The sequence below is a fragment of the Peromyscus eremicus genome, chromosome 17 (genome assembly GCF_949786415.1).
Source record: "Peromyscus eremicus chromosome 17, PerEre_H2_v1, whole genome shotgun sequence".
In the NCBI taxonomy this organism is placed as follows: Eukaryota; Metazoa; Chordata; class Mammalia; order Rodentia; family Cricetidae; genus Peromyscus; species Peromyscus eremicus.
This window is the reverse complement of record NC_081433.1, coordinates 44,260,791-44,279,423: the sequence shown is the minus strand read 5'-3', so window position 1 is coordinate 44,279,423 and position 18,633 is coordinate 44,260,791. Positions and strand designations below refer to the sequence as shown.

The following is an 18,633-nucleotide window of genomic DNA, read 5'->3' as shown; positions in this document are numbered from 1 at the left end:
TATAGAGGAGGAAAGAGTATCTTTCTCTTGTAAATTGATCATTACAACAGCAAGTGTATAATTCATCTTTATTTCAAAAAGCATATTAGTTGCCCTAAAATTTTTTTGTCAATATTAAAAACACAGAGATAACCAATGGCGGTAGCTAAAATTATAGTTAACCCATTATCTGAAGAATACAGATCCTTCAAAATGTAACACGGTATGAAATTTACAATTGAATTAAAAATTTAGTAAAAGTACGCAATTTTCTTTTCTGCTCTATAATAAAAAACATAAAGTGGATAAACTCTCATTTTTCCCCTAAATCAAGAAGGTACACTGAGATTGCTAAGATAGTATAGCTATTTTAAACATATTATAATCCAGAAGACCATAAAAATTCATAAAGAGTACTAATGAGTATTCTTCAAATGGAAATCCGTTAACACTTTACTGCTTCCCCAGGTGAACTGTACTCATCTTCACCCATATCATTCCATACTTTAAAAAGAAAATGAAATAGAAATGTTTGATTTTCAAAGAATGTAAAACTATTTACTGTGTTATCGATACTGTAAGAAATTCTGCAGCAATGTTGGTAACTGGAGCTGGGGGATGAGATGGAACCGCTGTCTTCCTATGTAGTTGCGGATGCACAGTCGGCAGAGTTGGCAAAGAGAACTTGGGGTCGCTACAAGAAGACATGGACATAGTTATTGTAAAATGAATGTTTACATGTGACAACCGAATTAACTAAAAGCATAAAAACAGTGAATGAATTTGGCTAATGACCAATGTCTTTATTTACTTGTGAGATTGTGAGATTTGTCTCATGATTGAGAAATGTTCCATACATGCTCTTTAAAACATATTCTTTGTAGTGCTGGAGAGGTGGCTCAGCAGTTAAGAGCACCTGCTGCTCCTACAAGGACTTGAGTTTAGTTCCCAGCACCCACAGGATGCAATGGCCTGCAACCATCCTTAACTCTAACTCCAGGGGATCTGGTGCCCTCCTCTGGCTTCTGCAGGCACCAAGCATGCAATGCACTTACATGCATGCAGGCAAAACACTCACACATACAAAATACAAATAAATAATAAAAGACATATTTATCCTCAAGATTATAAAATTATTGTTTCACTGAAATTTTCAGAACAAATTCTGATCTTTAAAGGAGCTCTAAATAAAAAAAAACCAAGATATATATCACAAAGGCACATTTTTAAATTACAATTATATTCTGAACTAACCTTTAGAAATTTTGCTAAAGAAAAAAGTCTTAAAGGTAAGAAAAAAAAATCTTTCCTTATTATGCATCTACAACAAACTGCAGAACATGCACCATGACTTATAAAATGGGGAATGAATGGGTTGGGGATGGAGCTCAGTTGGTAGACTATTTACCTAGAACACATGGAGTTCTAGTTTGATCCACAGCACTGCATGCGCTAGGCTTGCTGGTACATGTCTGTAATCCCAGCACTTGAGAGGCACACTCAGAGGATTAGAATTTCTTTTGGGGGGGGGGCAGGGGAGTGGTTTTCGAGATAGTGTTTCTTGGTGTAGTTTTGGTGCCTGTCCTGGATCTCGCTCTGTAGCCCAGGCTGGCCTCAAACTCACAGAGATCTGCCTGCCTCTGCCTTCCAAGTGCTGGGATTAAAGGCGTGCGCCGCCGCCGCCGCCGCCGCCGCCGCCGCCGCCGCCGCCGCCGCCACCACCACCACGACCACCCGGCCGAGGATTAGAATTTCAAGGTCATCCTTGACTATCTAGTGAGTTCAAGGCCAGCTCAAGATGTAAGAAACCCTAACAACAACATCAAAAAAGGGATGGCATTGGGGTGGGGTGGGGAGGGGGATTCAGCTGCTTGGAAATATGACTTATTGGCTCATTGGTAGAGAACTGGCCTAGCATGTCCCAGTGTGGTGTGTGCTAGACCTACAGCTCAATTACCCAGTTCTCAATTTTATTGTTGTTGTTGTTCTTTTGTTTTTCAAGACAGGCTTTCTCTGTGTAACAGTCCTAGCTGTCCTGGATCTCTCTTTATAGACCAGGCTGGCCTCAAACTCACACAGATTTGTCTGTCCCTGCCTCTCGAATGCTTGGATTAAAGGTGTGTGCCACCATGCTGGGCACTCAAATATTTTTAAAAATAGTTCATATAAGTAGATAGTGCATTGGAAAAATGCATATTATGCATTGTTTAAACAAGTTCAACATATTTCACTAAGGGATCATAAAAGTTTAGATACAGTAAAAATCTTAAAATGGTCCTATTTTCCTTGCATAGAACCCAAGTTGAATTTTTTGGTTCTTACAATAAATACTTGAAATTTTATGTCATTGCTACTTCATATAGTAATAAAGCACTTTTCACTTCCATCTATTTGTGGAAAGTATATTTTTGCATTTATAAACATTCCCATATATTCTTCCTACCTTCATGTTGAAGAAGTACTCTTTCTACAGCACTGTTGGATGTAGCCACATCAATAGGCCTCAAAAGTTCTGTGTTCTTGGCATTGATATCTGCTCCGAATTCTAGCAATAAGTTCACAATTTCAGTACTGGGTTGCTGAGCAGCAGCATGGAGTGGAGTGTCCCAATACTTGCCTTTGTGTACATCAGCACCTGTATGTAAACAGACAGGAATGATAAAAAAGCAATTATTACATGAGTAGTTACCTTTGTATGTAAAAGAGAGGAAGACAACTTGGGGAAGGGTACATAAAGGACCTTTATTGGTAACAAGTTATTATATATATGTATATATGTGTATATATGTGTGTGTGTGGTATATATTATGATATATATCATACATAAAATCTTAAATTTGCTACCTCTGGATGTGGAGGTATACACATTAGCATATTTTTTTCAAATACTTTTTGGGATATTTTTTCTGACATCTGGAAAGATGTCAGAAGAAAGAGATTTATAACTTTGAAAAGGTCCTTATTTATTTATTATTACTGTTTGTGTGTCTATATGTGTGCACATTTGAGATGTGTGTGTGCAAGTGTGTATGCCATAGCATTCATGTTTGGGTCACAGGACAACTTCAAGGGATCAGTTCTGTCCTTCCATCTTATGGTCTCCAGGGATCAAATTCATATCACCAGACTTGTAAGGCAAATGTCCTTATCCACTGGGCCGTCTCACCAGCCTAAAAGCATGACTAAGTTCACACATACCTATTTTTATCATAAAGTTATTTGGAATAATATCGCTTTCATTCTTTTCATTTAAGGCAAGAAAGCTTGTTGGTTTCTTTGAAAACATGAGTATAAATATGTGAATCATTTAGGTAAAATGTGTATAGATTTGCCTGTCAGTGTTCACTTCTGTAATTTCAGTCAAAAACACATAAAGACATAAGGCCTCAGTAGTGGAAAAATACTTCAATGTTATCTGCATAAAAACTCAAACTTTTGAAAATGTTCTCATTGAAAAACCTAAGCCGACATACAAAATTCTCTATTGCTTAGTTATTCATTTTAGCACAAGTCTGGTACACAAGGGTCATTCAATGACTATGTAACAAGTAGATGGTATTTAACACTATAGAAGGATATTAATACCATTGTCTAGTATATAAATGGTCAGAAACCAAGACATATCTACTAGTAAAGGTTGTACATGCTTTCTGAGTCAGCTTTCTGATAGTTTTTAAAGTTATACAGACCCACAAGAATCTGTTCATCTTAAGTTCCTTCACAGCTCTCTTGTACTTTCAACTTTCAGTAGAAAGAATCGCTTTCAGTATTTTCAAACAAATATAAAATATCTAGTGGAGAAATATCTCTGGGCCAAGTTTCCCTAAAGAAATCATAAACTTCATTGGGCTTATCAACTTTATAAGAGCAAAGGGGGCCTGAAATAGCAACCAATCAACCATTGCTAACAACAATTTTAAATGTTCTTTAACATAAGTTAAAGTATTTACTGAGAAAAATATTTCTTTATAAATGAAAATGGATGATAAAGTATATATTGTATTGTTATACTAAATGTATGGTCAATTTGTCTAGGAAATAACAATTTAGCAATAGTAACAGAATTCATGTTTAAAATTCTATGTGCAATGTGAATAAAACAGTGAATGTTAAGTCCTGCTTATAAGACATTTATAGGCCAGGTAAGATAATGTGAGTAATACATTAAAAGGTTGCTAAAATTATATGTGTGAATATACTGAAAGTAAATAGTATATTTTAGTCACAAACAAACACCATAAAAGCCTAGTGTCTCATTCATGAATATCCTGAGTACCTACCACACAACAGAGAAGCACTGTTCTAGAGAAAACAGGTGATAAGGAGAGGCACAAATCATCTCCAAGGAGTTCCAGCTCTAATGTGGGAGAGACCACCAAATTCTCAACAGGTTAGGATTGTTTCTCATGGAGCAAAAGCTGAGCTTTCAGGAACTTAGTGGAGAAAACAGTGAGCCTTTTAAAGTAGTAGGACAGAAAGTACAAAAATCTGCGACCGTCCATGGGTTTTTATGGTTGGTAGGCAATAAGGTTATCCAAGTACTAAGTCTTAGTGGGATTTGTTTACATACTTAGCAATATTATATTCAGTCTGGAGAATCTTAATTTTATGACTGATTACAAGGAATGGCTCAATTATGTAACCAACGGTGTATTGATGACTCAGATGCAGCCTGTAGAGAGTGTGTACTCATCTATGAGCTTTGAAGGAGTCTCATCAAAGACAAGTTTCTTTAATAGATTATGTATGCATAGGTAATAATGTTCACAATAAGAATATTTTCACAATGAGATATGACTTTTAAAAGAAGCTTAGTTGGATGAACAAACAATTATCTGAGTATGGACAGAATGGAAAAGTACCAGCATAAAGAAGCTTCCAGATGCAGTGGAACTGTTGGGACATACAAGCTACATAAAGAGGAGTTCCCAAGTGAGGAATATCTTGGTCAACATCTATGCCCCAGGATATCAAAATGTCCAGACATTCATGGTGACCTGCCAACACAAAGAAAAGACAGCTTTATTTTCTGTCGATGCTCTCCTCTTGAACATGTACCTCCACTCATATTTCCCACAGAAGTAGCATTCACTGAAAGACAAATAGGGGTATGCATGTCCAGGGATATTTTCCCTTCTTAACATAAGCCCGTAGCTAACCTTTACTCGAAGCCTCATGTGTTGGAGATGGGAAACAGGACTCCAGCTGTGCTTTGGCGCCATATTCCAAAAGAAGTTCCGCACAGCTTGCACTGCCTTGTGAGCATGCGTTGAATAAGGGAGTCACACCGTCTATCGTGATCGCATTTGCCTAAAGGAAACCCAAAATCTGAGAATGAGATTCACAAATCATGCAGGACTAAGGAACTTGTTTATGTGTTGCTAAAATTACATGATCTACTAATCGGGAAATGTGCACCTGTACATATGACAATGCGTATTTGCTTCATACACATCAATGAGAGAAGCTTTCATTCTTCAAGAGATAAGTAGAAACATGATGTGGAAGAAAAGTCACAGGAACGGACAGCCTACTATTGTTCATTGAAAAACCAGTATTCAAGTATGGAATTCACACACATTCAACAGTAAGTCAAAAAGGGGAGAAACAAGCAAAGGTGAAGGAAATAATGAGGCTGCTTTCCTTGTGGATATTTAAATGTGGGATATTGCTTCAATTCTGAGGGTGTGTGTGTGGTGTGTGTGTGTGTGTGTGTGTGTGTGTGTGTGTGTCTCATGTTTCCTGAGCTAGCCTCCAGCTTACTATATAACTCCTCATTACCTTGCCTCCAAAGATCCAGGAATACAGGCATGCACCAACACCTAGGATTTCTGAGAATTTATTTTCAGAAACTTGTTCAGAAAATAAGCAAATATACAAGATACGGATGCTCATCTGTTGTTATTTTGATTCCCCCAAAACAAAACAAAAAAATCTAAAGATCATTGGTACACTACTCTGCACAATGACTGGGATTCCTCTGCAGATGTCCTGAGAAGGCTGAGGCATTGTTTGTATTGTTATGTTTTCAATACTACTAAGAAAGGAGGGAAGAAAAATAAAACGAGAACTTCGGTTCTCCCTGTCAGTAGATGTTAAATTCTTAATTTCTTTTCATAACTTACATTAGCTCCAGCTTCCAGAAGAGTCCTTGCACATGCCACGTGATCACCCAGGCAGGCCTCATGGAGTGGGGTGACATGGTCTATGGTTACCGCATTTACATTATAACCCTACAGTGAGACAAGAAGGTATACAACGTCATCCCTGTAAATGTTGTGGAGATTGTTTAGAGGTGAGAGAATCTAGCCAGTCAGCTTCCAGTGTAGCAGTTGAGCCGGTCAGTTGTTGAACCCCTGTCCCCCTCACTAGTTATGCACAGTAGACATGTTAGGTTACGTGACGTCATCCGACTGTGTTCTAGAGCTCTTTAATTTCAACTAATCACTTTTCTGTCTTCAAGTCAACATTTTAAAGGTTTTCTACACATGGTCTCTGTCTTTCTGTGTCAGTTGCTTACTTAATGCTCTGTATCTCATTTTTACTTGTAGTTATGTGCTGGAGCTTTTAAGAGGAAAGTCGTAACTGACCGAAGCAGACCGCTTTCATTCGGGATGAGTTTATGGTTATATTCCTGCTGCTTCTCGTCAGTCTGCTCTGCTTCTCTCTTATGGAAATATAACAAGCTGTGTGGCCAGCTGGCTCCTCAATCCCAGCCAGAGCCCTAGTCACCCAGCCTCCCCCACACGACAGCGTGAGCCAGAAGAAACCATTCCTCCCAGTGGTTTCTTGTAGGATAATTGGTCTCAGTAATGAGAAAAGTAACTAATATAAATCAGTTACTCCGGTTTGCCCAGTCACAGTGAATACATGTGTTGAAACACACTGTACTCAACAAATATGCACAATTTTAAGAGTTAATAAAATTTAGAATGTGTCAGATGGAACCATTCGCTACCTTGATTTGGTCATTATACATTATAAACACAGTTTACTACACTGTGCCTATAAACATGTAATCATTGGAATGTGTCCCGTTCACAGACATGATTGAGGCTGAAGAAGCCTAACGTTATTATGGCACCATCAACCTAACAATGTTAAGTATTTTGCTAATAGATTCTGGCACATTTTCTTTACAGTTTGTTTTCTTAAGATCTTTGGTGGGATGCTGGTTCTCTACTTTTTATTTTATAGAGTTAAAGACTTTTTATAAGCTGGACAACTTGTTTTGACTGTGATCATAAAATTAGTGGTCAATCCAGACTGGAAAAATAAATTTTAGTAAGTTATTTATGAATGTGTCACTAAGTAGTTATTCACTTAATAGATTGGATTAAGTTATACAGTAAGGTTGAGAACTATGCCCTCAAAATTAGACTTGTGTTTAAAGCATGACTCACAATAATCATGGTAATTTGAACAAATATTTTGAGTTCTAAATTTTAGGGTGGTCATGAGAATTAAACGGGGTAATAATTTTACAGCAACTATTACAGTTCCCAGTGGGTAGAAAATAAGATATTTCATTTCATTCCCTAGCTTAATAAGCATTGTGTTCCGATTAAGCTTACAATATCAGCTAAATCATATAAAATTATTAGGATGTAAGAGTCTTTGCCTTCTGGGGGATCCTTAGTAATTCATTGCCTATTATTGATCGTTTCATTAAGAACTATATATGATGTTTCAAGGCAAGCTTTTCCTAGCACAGTACAGCGTGTCATAAGCTGTCACACAGGAACACATGAAGGCACAGGCAGAGACAATCACACTGTATCTTTGTTGCTAGCAAGTGGAATTTTTATCAACCTTGTCCTCATCCTTTCCAAGTTCCTCATAAGCACTCTGGTTTGAGGAGATGCTGCTACACCCTAGTGTGCAGATGATGGAAGTATGTGAGAGGGCTCTGCGAGAGCTTCTCTCTCCATGGCTGGCATCAGCCCTGGAGAGGAGACACATTGAGAAACACCGCGACTGCCTTCCTCTGAAAACACTATGTGACCCTCTCCAAGGGATTAGCCTTTGAAACCACTGACCTTTTTACACAGGTCCTCCCCCCACCGTGAAGTGATGAGCAGAACAGTCACATGGCTGTCACAGGACTGGACACTCCAAGGGAACACCTTGGACACATCTTCATGTTACAGGTGAGAAAATGAAACTCGGGTAGACTGTGGTGGCCTCAAGTGCCGGGTGTTGTTCGAACGATGTTGTTAGGAACCTTCCTTTCTCAGAACCATCTAAGAAAGTGCTTTCTCTGTGACACTGGGAATCACTAATGCCCCCACACTGAGTATACATTTAAGTCGGCCTGGAAGGTGACAGTATGTAATGCACTAATTCAAGCTCGGTCACTTTCTGTTTGCTGGAGGGATCTATGCTTTTCTTTCTCGCTCTGCTCACTTGGGTGAAGTAGGCAGGTATAGAAATGAACATTCTATTGACTTCGCAGGCAATTCACCATAGCATTTCATAAATTACCACAATGTAAAATATGCTGTTTTCACGTCTGGTCTGATTACCACTCTGGGAACATATGACTGAACCAAGTCTATAATTAGCTGTATATACTACATAAAAAAGCATATTTAGAATGTTTAATAAATAACACATAAGTATAATAACTAATTTCAAAATATATCCATATTAATGACCAAATATACTATAAGAGAAACTTGAAATAGGGAGACATAGCATTATAACAAAACACTCAGGAAAGAATTCCAAATGTAAAACAGAAAACTATTGTCTTGTCTGACACATTATAAAGAAGGAACAGTAGTAACACTTAAGAAAGTTTATGACTTTCGAGTGGATTTGCTTTGACAGCATTCTATGCTCAAGGGAAGGGAACTTATTTTGAAGTATAATATAATAGTTTACTTGTGATAACAATGTCCTCAGAGCAAGAAGGCGACCTTGACTTGCAGCTTCATGCAGTGGTGATCGATCTGCCCACGAGCCTGTCGAAAAAGAATGACAACATGGTTGTGTGGCTCAACATGAACTCTATTAGGTTCGATGTAAGTTATTCACATCCAGCATTCCACAAAGTGACCCAGTGACTAATCCCATAGTTTAGGAAACTTGATCCTTCAGGAAAGTAATGAGTTTGTGAATCCAGAGTGCTGTATTTGCTCTAAAATTGACTTACATCAGACTTATAGTATCTATTGAATCATCAGTCAAAGAGGATGGGTCACACAAAAGGCCCAAAGTTTGGACTACATGCTTCCCCACATATAAGCAGAAATGCATGTTTTTACTGCATTTTTAGTAGTACTAGCAGCCAAATTCATGTCTTCACACTCTGAGCCTGCCCTATTACCTCTCCTAACTCCAGGCTTCTGATTGTACTGGTCCTGATGTGTACGGGCTACAACAAGTTGCTAAGATGGTCAAGTAGCTGAGGCCCAAGTCTGAATTATGGCATAGCCTAGGTAGGTCCTAGAAAGGGCTTACCAAAGGGTACATGGGGTGAACTGTTTTGGAAATGGTGCTAATATCGTCAAAGCCTCCCTGGTAGGTCACCCATTCTCTGTGTATTAGGTGTGCATAGGCCAGGGCACTTAGTTCCCAACCTAGATGTCATGCCCCTCAATTTCCTCTTCTTGGGTGTCTTTTATATCCCACCCATGAGGAAAAGTAGTCTTTTTGCATGAACTCTCCTCTCCTCTGCCTCCAAGAGATTCATCAACTGCTCCTATCTCTCTCTCCCTGTGTTCACTCAAGCAGTTAAAAGGGATGCTGGTCTGGTTCACTCTGATTTTCCTGCAATTAAACGAGCCCCAGTCCTGTCTCTATTGGTTTAATTGAATGGATATTAAAGATAATAATATAGGGTTTAAGTGATTAAATAACCAGATGAGGCATGCCAGAAAACAATTTATTTAAAGAAAATTTAAGAAATAAAAGCGACACTGACTAAAAAATATTCATAAAATAGTATAATTATGGATACTAATATCTATCATTCTGTCTACTCCTCTTCGCTTGTTAAATCCATAGGATAAAATAAATACATATTTTAAAGCTATTAGTTAATTTTACTATATAAACTGATATAAAGTCACTTGGATATTGGTCAACAATGCAAGTTTTATGAAATTCCTATCTATAATTTGTTTATATTATGAAATTAATGGTGATATAAGTACAGAAGAATGCTGTACTTTAGAAGTTATTTCATTATTTCCACCTTCTAAAGAATTCAAAAGCCCACTTGATTCTACCTATTAATCAGTATTATAATCTTTCTAGAAGCTTAACCAGACCCCTGTAAATGACACTGAAATAAATCCACTGAATAAAGTCTAGATTCATATGACAAGGAAAAATAAGTAAGCACATGAGCCCGACACACGGTCAAGGTCACTTGCCACTCAACAGTATCTTTGTATCTAATGGCATAATAGTATTTTATTGAAAATAGAAATACTAAGGTAGAGGGGGCAAATAGTACATTTTCTCTTTACTGTTTACTTATAAATCCTGGTGGCAACAGTTAAAGAGATGCACTATATGTATGATGCTAGTATAAGCACTATCCATGTAGTCTAAACACTTCACCTGTATGCATACCCACACATATGCAAACTGCCATACACCCAGGCACATCCACCGTTCACAAAAAGAAAGAAAGGAAAATCATTTCATGGCTGGTGAGGTGTCCCAGTGGGCAAGGGTGCTTGTCAGCTGGAGTTGGATCCCTGGAACCCACAATTGAAGGAGAGAACCAGCTCCCACTGCCTGTCTTCTGACCTCCCTGTGTGTGCTGTGACCGAGATCCCAAGATGAAATGTGATGACTCCTAAATCATCCACGTTTGTTTATTTTGTCACTAAAAATTTTAATGCAAAATGAAATGCTTGAGGACTTCAAAATGTAGATCAATTCTTACTGTGAATATTCAAGCAAGAAAATGTGAAAATTATGTTACCTCTCAAAATAGATTACATACTGGGAACCACTGCACTCAGTTTTATCAACAGAGAGGTAGGAAATCACTGAGTTGCAAATAATCAATACTTAGATATATGATTGAATTCAATCATTTATAATATTTACAGTGTCAGGGTTCTAGTTCCTATTTAATGATGTAATAAAGTTCAGTATTTTTTATTTATCCTAAAGACAGACACCAAGGAATATGATTCTACTTCATTATGACTACTCACTTTCCCATGGTCACTAGCTAAGACAACTAGATATTAAGATTGACAGAGGCCTAGAAAAACGACCTTTGACATTTATTTTAGGCCCAGTCCTTTCCATCATTGTGAAGACCTTTAATAATCAACAAAGCTAACAAGGTTTAAAGTGGAGGGCTCCTCCACATCCCTTCCAGCCGGCTTTCTTCTGCAGTCTAATGATGTATTCATCTTAATGATCGTATTGATGTTCAGAACAACTGCTCCCATCTTGGCCGAAATAAATAACTGCATTACACTTTCTCTTTATGAATTACTCAATCAACAAATGAATCAATCTATTAAAGAAATTATTTATAAATATATACAATTTACAAAAGTTTCTGATTTTAAATTGCACTTGACTAACTCCCAATCAACCTCACATTACTTGCGTCCTCTAATTTCTTAGGAGAATTTCTGTAATTAATTTTGGTAACATGACAACCAAAGGATATTAGATCATGTTCTAATTTCTATTTCAAAATGTTTTAGCAACTACAAGTATGTATTCAAATATATTCAACATTAAATATCATACTTCACCATATGAACATACTTTCTATTATTTTTTATGTATTTTTCCCAAGATCAAACAATATATAAACATCTTAATATATAGCTATTTTGTGATCTTTAAATTTTTACACTTTGAGTATCTAGGATAAAGGGAAAAAGTCCTTACTTGAAAAATGTTCAGCTTAACTCCTCCAAATAAATTATCAGTATGAAATTTTTTTTTTACAAAATATAAATTTCATTATGCTAATCAAATTCATACTGCTACTGTCTGTGGAGCTATGCAGGGGTGACTATCTATATTTAGAAACGGCACTAGTTCCCAGACATCTGGTTTATTATTACAGGGTAAGAGCCTGCTCTGCTTTGGAAATATCACCTTGCCGGACCAAAAACATTCACAGTTTAACATTTCTACATATATACACAGTTTCATAAAGATCTATACCATACCTAAGTCACCATCTCCCCATGGCACTTCAAGCCAGCCACTGCTGAGATAAATCCGACTCATCTTTTTTTAGCAGCACGAGAGAAAAAAAAATCACTTGTCATTTACTAGCTGTGTTCGGCCATTTTAGGGAGCTCAAAGCTCCTTGTAATATGATGACTTGTTTGGAAAACCTGATTTATTTTTCTCACTGATTGCCCTCTTTGAGAAATAGTAGCCCAAAATTATTTTTAGCCTTAAGACCATGGATCTTGTCATGAAACAAAAGCATTTTAATTTTACTTCTGTCCCTGGCTACAGTGACATCATATCGTTATTTAGATAGTCTTTGCCTGCCTCAAATCTTAGCTCCATCAATATAGTGACAGGTAGATTCACTGAAGAGATGACCTAGGAATGCTGTGGAAGACATGGGCGTTGGGGCACTCCAGCATTTTTTTTTCTTAATGTTTTCCCAAATTGCAATTGCACCAGACTTATCTCAAAGAAGAAATTATAATCAGGTGAGAAAACAGTGACATTTTCACATAGCCTTTTCATTTTGATGGGAAACGTTGAGGCATTTTATAGCTCCCTCAGTTATAAAATATTCAATCAACTGTCTCCTTTGCAATGGATGTAGATTCACTACAAATCCAAGGCAACTTAAATTTGGGGCCGTAACTGACAAGAATCCTCTGTAAAACTCTGTAACTTGAGAACTTAAAGAAGTCCCCAAAGATATGTAAGCTCCAGGCCCAAGAGCATTTTGGTCCATCTCCTCTCACAAGTTTACAGATAAGTCACCAGGCATGTAATGAGCTCTGTTGTGTACTCAAACCACCAGATTAACAGAGATTCTCGAGGACATGCTTAGGAAAACAGAAGTCATGTGCTGTCAAAGCCAGTGTCTTCAAGAACAGAGACTGACCTCGACTTTCTATTCTCATAACCACTCTGAAATTTTTCTTATAATAATGTTAGCCCAGACGTAGCTGGACTCTCCATTGCTATAGAAGAATATACTCAATTACATTGACATGCAACTTCCTCTAACTAGTTTTTTATTGTTCACTATGAGTCACTCATTATCTCATAAGACAGCCTATGGTTATGGGGTTGGACAGAAACAGAAAAGTGAAGTTTCTAAAACAAACAAAAAACCTGCTACAGTTTATCTTAAGAAATTGAATTAACTTTTCAGCGACTTCACTGATCAGTTTCTTCTACATATATCCTAAATCAAGAGAAATGAATTTGAAGATTTTTCTTTTAAAAAAAAGTTTAATTTGAGGCAGATAATCTAATCATACCAATTAACCACTATAGATCAATGGTGCTCCCAAGAGAGTATGCTGAGCTTGGCTATCAGATATTCTTGCTTTCAAAATCAAGCATACATACATGACACCTATGGGACCTTTGGAAGTCCTCACCTGAAATTAGGGTTTTTATAACTGCAAATGTGAAGATAATTCCACCTCCTTCATGAGACTGAAGTCAGTGTTAATAAAGTACTTAGCCCAATGCTATATGTGTTTGAATAAAACTTCCATAAAATTCATATTTTTATGTTTTTCTCCCAAGAACTTTTAGGTGCATATCACTTTTTAAAAGGATGTCTTCCCAGTGTCTGAAATCCTCCATACAGAAAAAAATATTTGATCATAGAAACAATGGAAAATTTCACAGAAAACAATTAACATCCAGCTGTTGAGTTTATTAGAATCAAAGAAATTTATATAATTATACTCAACCAACTTCAGGTCAGTTTATCTTTAGACCATAATTACAAATGACCATAAATCCTAATGTTTTTTTCTTAGCAGTCTGATTAGAGTTGGAATTGGTAGACATTAGTGGTCATTTTTATGATTCTTAATTAAAATATTATGCAAAACCAATGAAATGAAATAGCAAATTTCATTTGAAAGCCAAATAGCAATGTTATACTTTGATCTTCTCTTCTTAAAAAAATTATTAAAATTTTTTCATATAATATATTTTGATTGTATTCTTTCCTCTTTCCCATTCTCCCAACTCCTTCCAGATTCTTCCCACCTACCTAACCACCCAATTTCATGTTTTCTCCACTCCCCCTCTAAAAAAAAGAAACAAAGAAAGGAAAAAACAGAGGAAAAAGCCAAAAAAAAAAGCAAAAAGCAAAAGTTAAAATATAAACAAACTAAAAATATCAATATGACAAAAAAATACCAAAACCAAAAATGATACAGAAACCATGAGTCTATTTGGGGGCTGGAGAGATAGTTCAGTGGTTAAGAACACTGGTTCTTGCAGAAGACCTGGTTTGATTCCCAACACCCACATGGTAGTTCACAGGCTTCCATAACTGCAGTTCTAGAATATAAAACCCCCTCTTCTGATAGCCACTGGCACCAGACATGCAGATGGTACATACATGGACGTAAAATAAATGTTCAAACATTGTTTAATGTTATACTTTGATATAGGCTTTTGGTGTTAATGAACTTATAAATAAATAAATACATTATTAAGAGTTTAACATCATGCAAACTATAAGCTATCAATGTGAAGCTTCCTGTGGTTTCTTTTGTTCACCTAGCATCATTTTGGTTCTTTTTTCTGTATTATGTATGAGAAGATGTCTAAGCAAATACAGAGGGAAATGTTTTTTGTGTGGTATTTCAGTTTTGATTACTGGCTCCTAATTGTTCTCATAGTGAGCGCCTTTTACAAGAAACAAATTAGCTACATATACTGAACAGAAGAAGGAATAACTTGTTTACAATGATGGAGCTTTGTATCATCTAACCCTTTTCATCTATCATCATAAGTGAGACGAGTGGATAAGGAATGGTCACAGTACTGGACCAGTAACAATAGGCATATGGATAACTCTACATCTAGAAGTCGGCCTGATTACTCTCATTGAGTGGAGCATTCATCCCAATAATGTCTAGATTTCTCAAAACATTTCTAAAAGCAAACTCATCATTTCCTTAAAAAAGCAGCTACTTTTTATTTTCCTTCTTCGCTGGTTTAAACAGAATTACCACCCCACCAAGTGGCCATCGTAACACAGTCTTTAGTTAAGCCTCTGAGTTCCAAGAACCTAATATGCACTGACTGTTTCTGTTTCTTTGATAGGAATCAGCTCTTACTGGCTCAGATATGCTCTTTTCCTTGCATCCTCTCTAAGCTGGATCCTCATTGTTCCAAACTAAGACTCTGTCTCTCTTCACTAGCTCTTGAGAACTTTACCAGTACCTGGGTATGGAAATATCACCTACAGGCTGGGTATCCCAGTTGTGTGTTTCCAGTCCAGACCCCTCCTCTAAATTTGAGACTTCATTTCCAGCTGGCTAGTCAACTTCTTTCTTTAGATGTCTAAACAGACAATTCATCTTAAGTGAATTCTTGATTTAAAGCCTTTAAAATCCCCATTGGTAAATGGCAATTCTACCTAGCCACTATTCATAACTTTTTATTATTACTGTTTATCTTCGTTATTATTTATTTATTTTTATTATTATTTATTACTATTACTTTTTATGATTTCATTTTTTATTCTTTGATTTTTTTGAGACAGGTTTTCTCTCTGTAGCCCTGGCTTGTCCTGGAACTTGCTCAGTAGACCAAGCTGGCCTCAAACTCACAGAGATCTGCCTGCCTCTGCCTCCTGAGTGCTAGAATTAAAGGCATGTGCCACACCGCCTGGCCTGTTCATAACGTTTTAAAAATAAACAAGCATTTCAAATTGAGAAGCAACCATACTATTCACACTGCTTTGAATCTATTTGAGGTTTTGTTTTCAAGGTTTTTAGATAGCATATCACTCTGTAGTCCAGGCCATACTTGAACTCATTAGGTAGCTCCGGCTGGCCTCAAACTCATAGCAATCCTCCTGCCTCAGCCTCCAGTAGGCTGAGATTACAGAACTAACTTACCAGGTCAGTACTTCACTTATTTCATTTAGTGATACTGTCATTGTTTCATGTCACAATAAAATTCTGTAACATTTTACATAACTACTATTTGGTGTCATCATTTATGATAGTCACATATATTACTATTTACCTTACCACATATCAACTAATGATCAATACACTTTTTATTACATTTAATTATTTAATGTATGTCCATATATGTGTCACAGGAAGATGCAGGCCACCACATGAGGGTGGATGTCAGAAAACTTGTGGAAGGCATTTCTCTCTTTCTACTATGTGGGTTTCTAAGAATCAAACTCAAGTTGGCAAGCTTGGCTAGGGGCCATACACTTTCTACCCTCTGAACCATTTTTCTGGGTATAAACATTACCCATGTTGATTACTGCAGGTGTTTATCTCTAGACCAGTCCTTTCCTCTCGATTTGAGAATTCATTTCCAGCTGACTATTCAACTTCTCCACTTAGATACCTAAATAGACAATCCAATGTAATTGAACTCTTAATTTGAAGCCTTCAAAATCTCCCTATTGTTAAATTACAGTTCTACCTATCTATAATTTTGCTGGCCCTCACATGGCTTCTAGATTTGGGAAATCAGCAGGTTCACTTAACTTTGTGACTATTCCTACATATATACTTAGGATAAATACCTAAAATTTTGAACTTACCATCAAATGACTGGACCTATTTACACTCATATTAACAGTTCTGGAAAATTCTGAAGCTCAATCAAATAGAAGCTTGCTAAGTCTTGCTTCCCCCCCCCAAAAAAAAAAAACCATAGGGCATTTCTTATTTACCATAATTTCAATATATTCAAAGTATATCAAAGGTAATTTATTAAAATTAGATTCAGAACACAATGTTGTAGCTTATACTCAACCTCCTATGGAGCCTCGACCAGCACTAAAACGCAAGAGGCTCATTGAGGTGAATTCAGGCACTGTATTTTTGCCATCTTCCACACATCTACCATTGCTACTTCTTGAGGTCTACCAATGGGATAATTTCCTCTCCATTTAACAGAAGTCTGGAAGACCTTCATTTCTACCATAAGCACTGTATTTACTGCAGACATAAAAGCTAGAAGGATGTGTGAGACTACTTAGTGATGCCTCCCAACAGCTGTCACTATGCCCCGCACAGGTTAAACACACAAGAAAATACCAATTGTAGATCACTGAATTAGGCTTTTGTATTTTAAAATGGCAGCTAATTGTTTCCCCTTTGTCTCTGCCTGTTTCCTTTGTAGTCAACCTTTTGCTCATGCTGTTGGGCTATTTTATTGTTTAGCCTATTGATAATGTTAAATAAGGGGATGTGTTTGTAGTGAGGAGAAATAATCCAATTGAAAGTTTCAATCTTTTAAAGAAATAACATGCATTCTGGCTTATAAATGTTTTGTTTGAAAATAATTTATAAACAACAATCTTCAAACCCTATTACATAGTAAACGTAGCTGTTATGATGAGATGATAGTTTGTTTCCGATTCAGCATTTCCAGCATTTAAATCTTTTACAGACTATAGTGGCATTCTGTTATTTGCTAAGATAGTTTCTCTTTTTAAAATAAAGTTCTCTCCTGGAACTGCTCTTTGAACTACTGTGTTCAGTCTTCTTTATACTTAACACCATTTTCTATTATTAAAATTCACAAAATGTGAGGACATGTCAACAAAGTCCTCGCACTCATTTTCTTACTTCAATCACCCTTCCAGCTCAGGGTCTAACTGACATGATTTAGCATTTCCATGTTGCCTGTAAGCACTCTTTTCCTGCTTAATAGCCTGTTTCCATTTCCACGCCAACTTAGAGATAACTGCTAACATGAAAAGACGATTAACACAGAATCTAAAAGTTTACCATTGTCTTTAATATACAGCCAAAGTGAAGAATCAGCAGATGCATTTCGAAAACACTAAAAGATGAAATTGCTGTGCACTCCTATGCCATGCCAGACATCTCAGAATCTACATTCTGGAAAGCACCCATAGTTTAAAGTTAGTATTTGCAAAAGAAATAGGTCAATATGGTTTATTGAAATGGCTGCTATACTAACCTTGACTGGTCAGAATACCCCAGCTAGCTTTTCGCTTAGAAGAACATTCCTCTACATTTGCTAGCTTTCTTTTCGTGAGGATTTGCTTAATGGCGTTCCCTTCCACAGCAATGTCTGCAGACATACTGTGGTTGGTGTTTTTGTCTGTAACAAGCAGGTGTCAAGAGTACTAGTGCTCTACCCAGAAGAAATATTAGCATCTGGCTGTCTACCTACTTTCTCCTTCCCTTCAGACTTTCACAAAGGTCCCTGTGTGCTGCCTGGAGAAAGGCTTCGACATTGAACTCTATTCAGAAATACTTGGAAAGGGGATGGCAGATGCAGCATGGGGGAAGGGCCAGAAATGCTGTAGCATTTTCTATTTTTAAAGTGGAGAATCTCCGCGGCAAGAAATGTTTAACTGTTTGTGTGATGCAAACCGTAAAATATTAAAATCATTTTTGGGGGGGAGGGAAGAACAGAAGAGGAATAAGCTGTTGCTTTCATGTCAAAGCCTATTTCAATGATAGGCAAGTCCACCAA

At 36.9% G+C, this 18,633-nt stretch overlaps 1 protein-coding gene across 2 annotated transcripts in view; it reads right to left on the bottom strand.

Annotated features, from left to right (window-relative positions):
* Positions 1–510: 510 nt before the first annotated feature.
* Asb5 (ankyrin repeat and SOCS box containing 5) overlaps positions 511–18,633 on the bottom strand; it is a 38,444-nt gene continuing 20,321 nt past the window's right edge. For both annotated transcript variants that reach the window (XM_059244269.1, XM_059244270.1), the window contains exons 2-7: positions 8,866–8,945; positions 6,105–6,212; positions 5,139–5,289; positions 4,842–4,976; positions 2,423–2,614; positions 511–673 (exon numbers count right to left, since the gene is read on the bottom strand). In XM_059244269.1, coding sequence (XP_059100252.1) covers positions 546–673; positions 2,423–2,614; positions 4,842–4,976; positions 5,139–5,289; positions 6,105–6,212; positions 8,866–8,945 — 794 coding nt within the window. In that variant the 3' untranslated portion in view covers positions 511–545. The remainder of the gene's footprint in view (positions 674–2,422; positions 2,615–4,841; positions 4,977–5,138; positions 5,290–6,104; positions 6,213–8,865; positions 8,946–18,633) is intronic.